Source organism: Otolemur garnettii, unplaced genomic scaffold (assembly GCF_000181295.1).
Source record: "Otolemur garnettii isolate 467f Iridium unplaced genomic scaffold, OtoGar3 scaffold00014, whole genome shotgun sequence".
Lineage (NCBI taxonomy): Eukaryota > Metazoa > Chordata > Mammalia > Primates > Galagidae > Otolemur > Otolemur garnettii.
This window is the reverse complement of record NW_003852409.1, coordinates 31,260,150-31,272,122: the sequence shown is the minus strand read 5'-3', so window position 1 is coordinate 31,272,122 and position 11,973 is coordinate 31,260,150. Positions and strand designations below refer to the sequence as shown.

At 45.5% G+C, this 11,973-nt stretch overlaps 1 protein-coding gene across 1 annotated transcript in view; it reads right to left on the bottom strand.

Moving 5' to 3' along the window:
• GLE1 (GLE1, RNA export mediator) overlaps positions 1-11,973 on the bottom strand; it is a 55,057-nt gene that overhangs the window by 2,960 nt on the left and 40,124 nt on the right. The window contains exons 10-14 of the mRNA XM_003785353.3: positions 8,459-8,601; positions 8,163-8,353; positions 4,877-5,006; positions 3,320-3,424; positions 451-533 (exon numbers count right to left, since the gene is read on the bottom strand). Coding sequence (XP_003785401.1) covers positions 451-533; positions 3,320-3,424; positions 4,877-5,006; positions 8,163-8,353; positions 8,459-8,601 — 652 coding nt within the window. The remainder of the gene's footprint in view (positions 1-450; positions 534-3,319; positions 3,425-4,876; positions 5,007-8,162; positions 8,354-8,458; positions 8,602-11,973) is intronic.

Sequence of the window (11,973 nt, the reverse complement as noted above, 5' to 3'; positions counted from 1 at the left end):
AGAGTCTCACTGCACCCTTGGTAGAGTGCAGTGATGTCACAGCTCACAGCAACCTCAAACTCTTGGGCTTAAGCAATTCTCTTGCCTCAGGCTCCATAGTAGCTGGGACTATAGGCACCTGCCACAACACCCAGATATTTTTTGTTGCAGTTGTCATTGTTGTCTAGCTAGCCTGGGCTGGGTTTGAACCCGCCACCCTTGGTGTATGTGGCTGGTGCTGTAACCTCAGCTCAAGCCTGAGCTAAGCCAATAATAAAATCTTCTGTAGCAACAGAGGTCTCACTATTATCTCAAATTCATGGGTTCAAGAGATTCTCCTGCCTTGGCCTCCCAACAGGTGCTTTTAACCTGAGTCAAAAGCAGCGTGAAATAGCATCCAAGGGTATCTGATACCTTGTTCATAAACTTTACCTACTAAATCCCCTACTGTCTGCTCAATAAGTCTGATACCTGGGGAAATAGTCCTCTTTGATGAGAATTATCATTTTCCAAAACTGGACCTGGTACTGCTTCATGAGGGCATTGCCACATACCTAGAGGGAGAGACAGGCACTGTCAGTGCAAAGAATGAAAATTCACACTCACCAGAGAGATGTATAGCACAACCAGCCCTCTGCCTTTCACTCTTACAAAAATTTTGGCCATACTCCATTACTCTCACTGTTTCACCTGACTAGCCTTCAATTAATTTTAAGAAAATAACAAAATAAAAATATTTCAGCCAAGATCTATTGCACTAGTTATACATCAACTATGATCTACTGAACTAGCTAATAATTTCAGCCATGATCTGTTAAACTAGTTATACTTCAACCATGATCTACTTAACTAGCTAATAATTTCAGCCATGATCTATTGAACCAGTTATACTTCAACCAAAATCTACTTAACTACCTAACAAAGAAATAAATAAGGTTTGGCGCCTGTGGCTCAAGTGGCTAAGGCGCCAGCCTCATACACCTAAGGTGGCGGGTTTGAATCCAGCCCGGACCCGCCAAACAACAATGACGGCTTCAACCAAAAACCAGCCAGGTGTTATGGCGGGTGCCTGTGGTCCCAGCTACTTGGGAGGCTGAAGCAGGAGACTCGCTAGAGCCCAGGAGTTGGAGGCTGCTGCGAGCTGTGATGCCACAGCACTCTGCCGAGGGGGACAGCTTGAGGCTCTGTCTCAAAAATAAAAATAAAAAATAAAAAGAAATAAATGAAAAAAATCTAACTTTCTTCTAAAGCATTTCTCTGTATACAGCAATACTTCCATTTAACTGGACTGTGAGGCCTTAATGAACTACCCTTCTTTTACTCTCCCAAATGGAAGCCTTAGTGGCGTTGGTGGTATAGTGGTGAGCATAGCTGCCTTCCAAATGGAAGCCTTCTTAAAGATTTGGCTTCCTTCCCAAACTCAGTGAGCTGAGTATATAGAATATCACTTGTATTTTCAAATGATGCAAGATCATTGTTCATAAATTGTTACTTTAGGAACTATTAAGGTAACTAGAAATGTTTAGCATTATAGGCCAAATGGTCGCAGATTTGTTATGGGATGTATCCCAACCCTTTCTTTTCTTTTCTTTTTGTTGCCCTCAGTAGAGTACTGTGTTGTCACAGCTCACAGCAACCTCCAACTCCTGGGCTTAGGCGATTCTCTTGCCTCAGCCTCCTGAGTAGCTGGGACTATAGGTGCTTCGAACAACGCCTGGCAATTTTTTTGTTGCAGTTTGGCTAGGGCTGGGTTTGAACCCACCACCCTTGGGAAATGGGGCTGGTGCCCTACTCACTGAGCCAGAGGCACCGCCCACATACACCAAAGCTGGTAGGTTCAAGCCTGGCCCGGACCTGCTAAACAACAACGACAACTGCAACCAAAAAATAGCCAGGCATTCGATTGGCGCCTGTGGCTCAAGTGACTAAGGTGCCAGCCACATATACCTAAGGTGGCAGGTTTGAATCCAGCCCGGGCCCGCCAAAACAACAATGATGGCCACAACCAAAAAATAGCTGGGCGTTGTGGCAGGCGCCTGTTGTCCCAGCTACTTGGGAGGCTGAGGTAGGAGACTCACTTGAGCCCAGGAGTTGGAGGTTCCTGTGAGCTGTGATGCTATTGCACTCTACCCAGGGGGGACAGCTTGAGGCTCTGTCTCAAAAAAAAAAAAAAAAAAAAAAAATAGCCAGGCATTGTGGTGGGCACCTGTAGTTCCAGCTACTTGGGAGACTGAGGCAAGAGAATCACTTAAACCCAAGAGTTTAAGGTTGCTGTGAGCTGTGATGCCACAGCACTTTACCGAGGGTGACATGATGAGACTCTGTCCCAGAAAAAAAATAAAAAATGAAGTGGTTCCTTTCCATGGAAATTCTTATCTTCACCCTATAATGCTGGTCCCTTACAGGAAGACAGAACAGTATAGAGCCTTCTAAATGGGGGAGATACCTGACAAAAGCTAACTAATCCTATTTTCTCTCCTGAGAATTAGGAATCAGACCAGTGGAATGCCATTGTCACCTCACTGGGTGACTACACTAAAGCTGAGTGACATGGCCCAGGAAAGTTACCTTTTTCACTGTGTACAGAGAAACAGGGAAAGATGGACCACAGGGTAGAATGAAACACCTTGTAGGAAGAGCAGTTGTGAAACCATGTGGCCCACAGAAAGACTATCTGGTGCCTAGTGACATTCAGATCTTGGTTCCAGGCCCTCCTGAGATTTGAGTGCACATCCTACCCTTGCTTCTGAGAGGCACTTCAATATTCCAAATACAAATTCCTCACTGGGTGCTGTGGCTCACGCCTATAATCCCAGCACTGTGGGAGGCTGAGGTGGGAGGATTGCTTGAGCTCAGGAGTTTGAGGCATGTCTGAGTGAGAGTGAGACTCCAACTCATGAAAAAATGGAAAAACCCAGCTGGGTGCCTGGAATCCCTGCAGCTTCGGAAGCTGCGGCAGCAGGATGCCCACAGTGGGAGTCTTTGAGGTTGCAGTGAGCTAAGACACCATTACACTCTGCTCAGGGCATAGGGTAGAACTCTATCTCGACCAAAAAAAAAAAAAAGGCAAATACAAATTTCTCTTTTCACTTATACTAGGGTGTACAATTTCTGTTTTATTTTATAACAAAAAAACATCTATACAAAGAAGGCAGATACAGTGGGAAGAAAAAGTGAAAGTAGGTTTGTCTTATGGCTTGGAAAAAAATTCATGAGATTGAAATCTAATACTATTCACCATCTGGTTCAATTTCTATATTGCTTCTCTATTCATGTCACCCAGGGGCCCAAGCCTGTCCCGACCACCAGCTTCCTCTTATATGATAACTGAGTTATATACCTCCAAGAAGTCATAGAGGAGGGTGGCTGTAACATCTGACAGGGGCTCCATGTTTAAGATCTGTGCCAACCAGCGCCAGCCATGATTTAAGCCATGAGGATGAATCTAGGAGGAGAGAAGCTTTATCATCATTTGACTTTATTTTATTCAAAGACATCAACTCCCAAAGTATTATCCAGCCATGAGCAAGTGGACATAAACCCAAGGTCATCCAGCACAAGCACCTGCCATAGGGCAGAGATACACAAGTCAAATTCTTTTATAAATGATCCAATACATTGGTTCCCACATATTCTTTACAAGATCCCTTCAATACATGTGCACCAGCTTCAGTTTCAGGGATTCCATAGGCCGATAACTCTTACTGACATTCCAATTATTATTCTTGGCACCTTTAGCACAGAACCTGGGACAGATCAGATGCCAAATAAAAACTTCTTAGATTCAATAAACTTCTATTTTTTCTCTTTGCATCTCCAATTCTATTAACTTTTCCATCCCTCTAATTTATATTCTTTGAGAAAAGAAGTGGACTGGCAGAACACAGCCCTAAACCCTGGTGCGGTTCCATCACTGACAGGTTTGTATTACTCTAGATTTCTGAGCTCCATCTGTCAAGTAAGGTACAGGATCCACATGGCTTGTAAGGCCCTATCAAGGCCTAAAATAACAATTTTGTGTTGACTTCTTTTCTAAGAAAATCTTCTGGCTCGGTGCCTGTGGTTCAAGTGGCTAAGGCGCCAGCCACATACACCTAAGGTGGCGGGTTCGAATCCAGCCGGGGCCCGCCAAACAACAATGATGGCTGCAACCAAAAATTAGCCAGGCTTTGTGGCGGGCGCCTGTGGTCCCAGCTACTTGGGAGGCAGAGGCAGGAAACTCGCTTGAGCCCAGGAGTTGGAGGTTGCTGCGAGCTGTGATGCCACAGCACTCTACCCAGGGGGACAGCTTGAGGCTCTGTCTCAAAAAAAAAAAGAAAATCTTCTAACCTTCAGGATTGATTTATAACAGACTCCTCTGGTAGACTCTGTTATAAAACCAGTTCTTTAAAGCCCCAGCTGAGTGAGCCATTGAACAAATGGCTCTGACATCTAAAAAACTTCCCTAACAAACTTCATCTGGGCTCGGTGTCTGTGGCTCAAGTGGCTAAGGCGCCAGCCACATACACCTAAGGTGCCGGTTCAAATCCAGCCTGGCCCACCAAACAACAATGACAGCTGCAACCAAAAAATAGCCGGGTGTTGTGGCGGGTGCCTATAGTCCCAGCTGCTTGGGAGGCAGAGGCAGGCGACTCACTTGAGCCCAGGAGTTGGAGGTTGCTGTGAGCTGTGAAGCCACGGCACTCTACCCAGGGGGATAGCTTGAGGCTCTGTCTCAAAAAAAAAATACATCATCTGTTTCCCCAAAGAATAAAGGTAAAGCTGAAGGTAAAATATAACCTTGGAATTTAACTAGTCTGACTCTCTGAAGGAAGCCCAATATTTCCTGTAGGTGGAATATACCACCATGGACTCTGGTCCAACCCCCCATTATTTATGGTCACCCTCTTCTACATACTTCTTGTCGATTTCCATATGGCCACCGGAGCTGGATGATAGCAGCATAGAGACGTATCATCCCAGACATGCGTTTCAGAAAGTTGTCCTGCTGCTCCACTTTGGAATCTTTCACTTGGTAGCCTAGCATCCTACATGGGAAGAAAAATTTCACTGTGACAAGGCAAAACTGAGGGTGACAAATTAGAGAATATTTTTTTTCTTTTTTGAGACAGAGTCCCACTATGTCACCGGAGTAGAGTCCATTGCAGCTCACAGCAACCTCAAACTCTTGGGGATAAGCATTCTCTTGCCTCAGCCTCCCAAGTAGCTGGGACTACAGGCACCCACCACATGCCTGGCTATTTTTTTTGGTTACAGTTTGTCGTTGTTGTTTGGTAGGCCTGGGCTGGATTCAAACTCGCCAGCTCTGGTGTATGTGGCTGGTGCCCCAGCTGCTGAGCTACAGGCACTGAGCCAAATTAGAGAATACTTTTTATGATTAAAAGTAATACTGCAATATTACTATATTCAACATTACTATTAATTACTTTATGCTATGTTATTTTATTTTTTATTGAGACAGGGCCAAGCTCTGTTGTCTAGGTTAGAGTACAGTGGCATCATCATAGCTCACTGCAACCTCAAAGTGCTGGGCTAAAGTGATCCTCCTGCCTGAGCCACCTGAGAAGCTAGGACTATAAGAAAGCAGCATCACACTTGGCTACTTTTTTTTTTCCTAAGAGACTGAGTCTCACTTTGTCACCCTCAGTAGAGTGCCATCGCATCACAGTTCACAGCAACCTCCAGCTCTTGGGTTTAAGCAATTCTCTTTTCTCATACTCCAGAGTAGTTGGGAGGACAGGCGCCCACCACAACGCCTGGCTATTTTTTGTTACAGTTGCCACTACTGTTTTAGCTGGCTGGGGCTGAGTTTGAACCTGCCACCCTCGGTATATGGGGCCGGCACCCTACCCACTGAGCCACAGGCATCGCCCTGACACTTGGCTAATTTTTTAAAAATTTTTTTGTAGAGAAAAGGTGTTGCTGCTGCCCTGGCTGGTTTCGAACTTCTGGCTTCAGATGTTCCTTTCACTTTGGCTGCCAATGTGCTGGGATTGCAGGCTAAACAAATGTACCTGATGTAGCATTACTGTTAACACATTACTATTTTTTGAGACAGAGCCTCAAGCTGTCCCCCTGGGTAGAGTGCCATGGTATCACGGCTCACAGCAACCTCCAGCTCCTGGGCTCAAGCGAGTCTTCTGTCTCGGCCTCCCAAGTAGCTGGGACCACAGGCACCCGCCACAATGCCCGGCTATTTTTTGGTTGCAGCCATCATTGTTGTTTGCCAGGCCCAGGCTGGGGATACGAACCCGCCACCTTAGGTGTATGTGGCTGGCGCCTTAGCTGCTTGAGCCACAGGCACTGAGCTATCACTTCTTATCTTTTTTTTTTTTTTTTTTGCGGTTTTTGGCCGGGGCTGGGTTTGAACCCACCACCTCGGGCATATGGGTCTGGCGTCCTACTCCTTTGTGCCACAGGTGTTGCCCTATTTCATTTTTTTAAATTTAATTTAATTTTTTTTGTGAGAGAGAGAGAGTCTTATTCTGTTGCACTCGGTAGAGTACTATGACATCACAGCTCACAGCAACTTCCAACTCCTGGGCTTAGGCAATTTTTTTTAGAGAAAGAGTCTCACTTTATTACCCTCGTGCTGTGGCATCTCACAGCTCACAGCAACCCCCAACTCCTGGGCTTAGGTGATTCTCTTGCCTCAGCCTCCCAAGCAGCTGAGATTACAGGCGTCCGCCACAACTCCTGACTCTTTTTGTTGCTGTTGTTGCAGTTTGGCAGAGGCCAGGTTTGAACCCACCGCCCTCAGTATATGGGGCTGGCGCCCTACCTACTGAGCCATAGGCGCCACCCCAAATTACTTCATATTATAACATATGTAGACTATTGTGTTTATAAAGTACACTTGGGCGACACCTGTGGCTTAAAGGAGCAGGGCGCCGGCTCCATATGCCAGAGGTGGCGGGTTCAAACCCAGCCCCAGCCAAAAACTGCAAAAATAAATAAATAAATAAATAAAGTACTCTTATCGGGCAGCACCTGTGGTTCAGCGAGTAGGGTGCTGGCCCCATATACTGAGGGTGGCAGGTTCAAACCCAGCCCCAGCCCTCCAAAAAATTGCCAGGCGTTGTGCCAGGCACCTGTAGTCCCAGCTACTCAGGAAGCTGAGGCAAGAGAATTGCCTAAGCCCAGGAATCGGAGGTTGCTGTGAGCTGTGTGACACCACGGCACTCTACCGAGGGCGATAAACTGAGACTCTATCTCTACAAAAAATAAAAAAATAAAGTATTCTTATCTAATATCAAATGTGCACTACTTATAATCTTGGCAAAATAAACTGACAAGAGTTAATAGATATTATTACCCCCATTTACAAATAAGGAAAATGGTGCTGAAAGAGGTTAAGTGATTTATACATTTTTACAAAGCCACTTCACAAAGCAGGGATAAACTTCCAAGATGCAATATTTTTTCCACTAAACTATACTGATTATTGGGACCTAAATTCACAAGTCCCAAAAGTTGTCCAGTTCGCATGAAAGATTTTTTTTTTTTTTTTGAGACAGTGCCTCACTATGTTGCCCTTAGTAGAGTGCTGCAACATCACAGCTCACACCAACCTCAAACTCTTGCACTTAAGCGATTCTCTTGCTTCAGCCTCCCAAGTAGCTGGGACTACAGGAGCCCACCACAACGCCCAGCTATTTTTTTTGTTACAGTTGTCATGGTTTAGCAGGCCCAGACCAGGTTTGAATGTACCTGCCTTGGTGTATGTGGCCAGTACCCTAACCACTGAGATATCAGCGCCAAGCCAAAAGACATTATATTTCTGATAGAACATTCAAAGTACAGGCTCGGCGCCTATAGCTCAACTGGCTAAGGCGCCAGCCACATACACCTAAGGTGCCGGTTCAAATCCAGCCTGGCCCACCAAACAACAATGACGGCTGCAACCAAAAAATAGCCGGGCGTTGTGGCGGGCGCCTGTGGTCCCAGCTACTTGGGAGGCGGAGGCAGGAGACTCGCTTGAGCCCAGGAGTTGGAGGTTGCTGTGAGCTGTAATGCCATGGCACTCTACCCAGGGGGACAGCTTGAGGTTCTGTCTCAAACAAAAAAAAACAAAAAACAAAGTACATAAGAGTAGCTGTGAGAAGGAGAAAAACAAATTTCAGTTCTATTTATACTTGATTAATTACTCTAGGGAGAGTGAATAGGGAGAAAAACAACTTTACCTCTGATAGTCTTCCAAAGCCATTCCCTCCTTGAAAGCTGGATAGAAAGGAACAGAGTAAGGACACTTCTTGTGTAGATGAGCAAGAATGAGGTCCCCAACTCTGGGGTGGAGCTCCCAGATCCCAGATGCTACAACTGCAATAGGGAATGCTGCTTCATGATGAGAAGCCACTTCCTCCTCGCCTTGTTTCTGGGAACACAGAGATATGTACAATTTTAAATTAATACCTGAGGAAGGCTAAAATCTTGTGTACCAGACTCTTCTTCCCATACCTCTGGCAATAAGGTATCTCACCACAAATTTCTCTGCCAGTTTATACTGGACAAAGTCCAGCCCCTGTGAGTTAAGTGCGATAGATACAGAGCGCCCACCAGATTGAACAGGTTTTCCAGAGAGCAGGCTGTGGATCTTGTCAAATATCTCCTTCAGCTTTGAACCTGGGCAAGACAGAGAAGAGAAAGATAATTAAAAGATACAACCACAGGCTTGGAGCCTGTGGCTCAAGTGGCTAAAGCGCCAGCCACATACACCTAAGGTGGCAGGTTCGAATCCAGCCCGAGCCCACCAAACAACAATGATGGCTGCAACCAAAAAAATAGCCGGGCATTGTGGCAGGCGCCTGTGGTCCCATCTACTTGGGAGGCGGAGGCAGGAGACTTGCTTGAGCCCAGGAGTTGGACGTTGCTGTGAGCTGTGATGCCACAGCACTCTACCCAGGGCAACAGCTTTAGGTTCTGTCTCAAAAAAAAAAAAGATACAAGCACAGATTGATCTCTTTTTCATCACTGTAATGACAAAGGGTCTATAGCAATCCAGCTGTACAATCCTAAACAAGTTCAGAGCCTAGAGCTAAAACACTGATACAGGCCAGGTGTGGTGGATCATGCCTGTCATCCTACCACTTTGGGAGGCCGAGGCGGATCAATTGCTTGAGCTCATGAGTTCAAAACCAGTCTTAGCAAAAAAGCGAGACACTATCTCTACTAAAAATAGAAAAACTGAGGCAAGAGGACTGCTTGAGCCCAAGAGTTGGAGGTTGCTGTGAGCTAAGACATCACAGCATTCTACTCAGGGCAACAGCTTGAGACTCTGTCTCAAAAAGTAAAAATAAAATAAAAAATAAAACACTGATACAGAAGAATATATTTATTTTATTTTATTTATTTCTTTTTTAGAAGAATATATAATAATCAAATAAACACATGTTATAGGGGATGCAAAAGCATGCAGGTCAGCTTGGTGCCTGTTGCTCAGTGGTTAGGGAGCCAGCCACATGTACTGGGACTGGTGGGTTTGAACCTGGCCCAGGCCTGCTAAACAATGACAACAATAAAAAATAGCCAGGTGTTGTGGTGGGTGCCTGTAGTCTCAGTTTCTTGGGAGGCTAAGGCAAGAGAATCTCTCAAGCCCAAGAGTTTAGGGAGTTACTGTGAGCTGTGATGCCACAGTACTCTACAGAGGGCGACATAGTAAGACTGTCTCAAAATAAACAAACAAAAAAAAAGTATGTAAGTCATAGTACTTTTCCAAAGGGATTCCTTATTTGGAAATGAACTAATTCTGAAACTGATACATAAAACAAAGAGATAAATGGTATAGAAAGAGGTGTTAAATTGGGTTATAGATCCCACAGACTGTGGTTGCTATCCCTAGAGAAGTCAGGTGAATCTCTAGGAAAAACCTTCTGAAGAATCTTCCCAGCTTATAATGACATTCCTTCTTCTCTGGGATCTACCTTCCTCTGTCCTCAAGGGTACTGAAGTGGGTTGCTAATAGTTGTATATCACAGATACTGTGTACCATATCCCCATACCAACTACACTTAGAATAGAGATAACCAAGCTGAGCCAATCAGTAGATTAAGAGTCAAATCTTTGAAGACGGTGGCTCTGAAACAGTAAAGAACAATGGGGCCGTGAAAGTGCCATGTGGACCAAAGAATAGCCATCCTAAAATAAGGATGAAGATGACCAGAGAGAAGATGAGATGTGAAAAAAGAACTAAAGTTTTGGCTTGGCACCTGTGGCTCAAGTGGCTAAGGCGCCAACCACATATACCTAGGGTGGTGGGTTCGAATTGAGCCCAGGCCCACCAAAACAACAGTGACAGCTGCAACCAAAAAACAGTCGGGCATTGTGGTGGGCGCCTGTGGTTCCAGCTACTTGGGAGGCTGAGGCAGGAGACTTGCTTAAGCCCAGGAGTTGGAGGTTGCTATGAGTTATGATGTCACAGCACTCTACCCAGGGGGACAGCTTGGGGCTCTGTCTAAAAAAAAAAAAAAGAACTGAAGTTTTGCTGGGTGTGGTGGCTCACACCTATAATCCCACCACGAGGGAAGCCGAGGTAGGTGGACTGCCTGAGCTCATAGGTTCAAGACCAGTCTGAGCAAGAGCGAGACCCTCATCTCTAAAAATAGTGGAGCGTTGTGGCAGGCGCCTGTAGTCCTTGCTACTTGAGAGGCTGAGGCAAGAGAATCACTTAAGCCCAGGAAGTTGCTGTGAGCTATGACACTATGTCACTTTACCAAGGGTGACAAAGTGAGACTCTGTCTCAAAAAAGAAAAAAAAAAAAAAGAACCAAAGATTTTAGTTCCTGACTCCCCACCACATTCCTGCCACTGGGCTCTGTAAGATACTCCTTTATCTTTAGGATGAATATCTTTGTGTGAGGGTTCACACTTTTGTCTCTTGCTTAAGTAGATCTGAATTACTTTCTGTTACCTACAATCAAAGTTTTGTTTGTTTGTTTGTTTTTGCAGTTTTTGGCTGGGGCTGGGTTTGAACCCACCACTCTGACATGTGGTGCCGACACCCTACTCCTTTGAGGCACAGGCACCATCTCCCCGCCCCCCCTTTTTTTGGAGACAGAGTCTCACTTTGTTGCCCTGGGTACAGTGCCCTGGTGTCATAGCTCACAGCAACCGCAACCTCTTGGGTTCTAGTGATTCTCTTGCCTCAGTCTCCCAAGTAGCTGGGAGCACCTGGCTAAGTTTAGAGATGAGGTCTCACTCTAGCTCGGGTTGGTCTCAAACCTGTAAGCTCAGGTAATCCACCTGCCTCAGCCTCCCAGAGTGCTAGGATTATAGGTATGAGTCACCGTAACCGGTCCAATCAAAGTTTTAATTAACATAGCATCTCCAGTTGAGAAATACTCTGCCAAGTTCCTAATCATTTCGAGAAAAGTCACAAAAGTCTTGGAAATATCCTCTCTAAACAGTAATCTGATTGGGGGAGAGGGCATGCCAATCACATTTCTCAGGAAGAAAAGCAAGAGGGGACCAATAATCAAATAATGAGACACTATCCAAAGTACAAACTTAATTAATTCCATAATCCCAAACATACTGAGATGTGAAAAATACGTGCATTTCCATACATATGTACCCAGCTCATGTTCCTACTAAGTCACACTCTACAGGATACTTCCATGGCATTTTCAAAAAACCTTACTGGCTAAATAAATACCCCATTCAGCCCCCGCTCTACACCTCTCCAGCTGGAGAGTCAGCTCCCACCCCTCTGCCTGACCTGGCCTCCTCCACGTCATACCACCACTACCACATCCCCATTTAAATTGTCCTCCAAATTAACTGCAAATAGACATCCATCTTCCTTAAAGAGGTAGGAATTAGGTCATCTTTCTCTGTTACACTCAGCATTTACTGAGTACTAACTCTAGAGCTGCTCTGTGTCTGGCTGGACTGTAAACTCTTAAAACCTTCAGAGTCGGCTCGGTGCCTATAGCTCAACCGGCTAAGGCGCCAGCCACGTACACCTAAGGTGGCGGGTTCAAATCCCCAGCCCGGACCC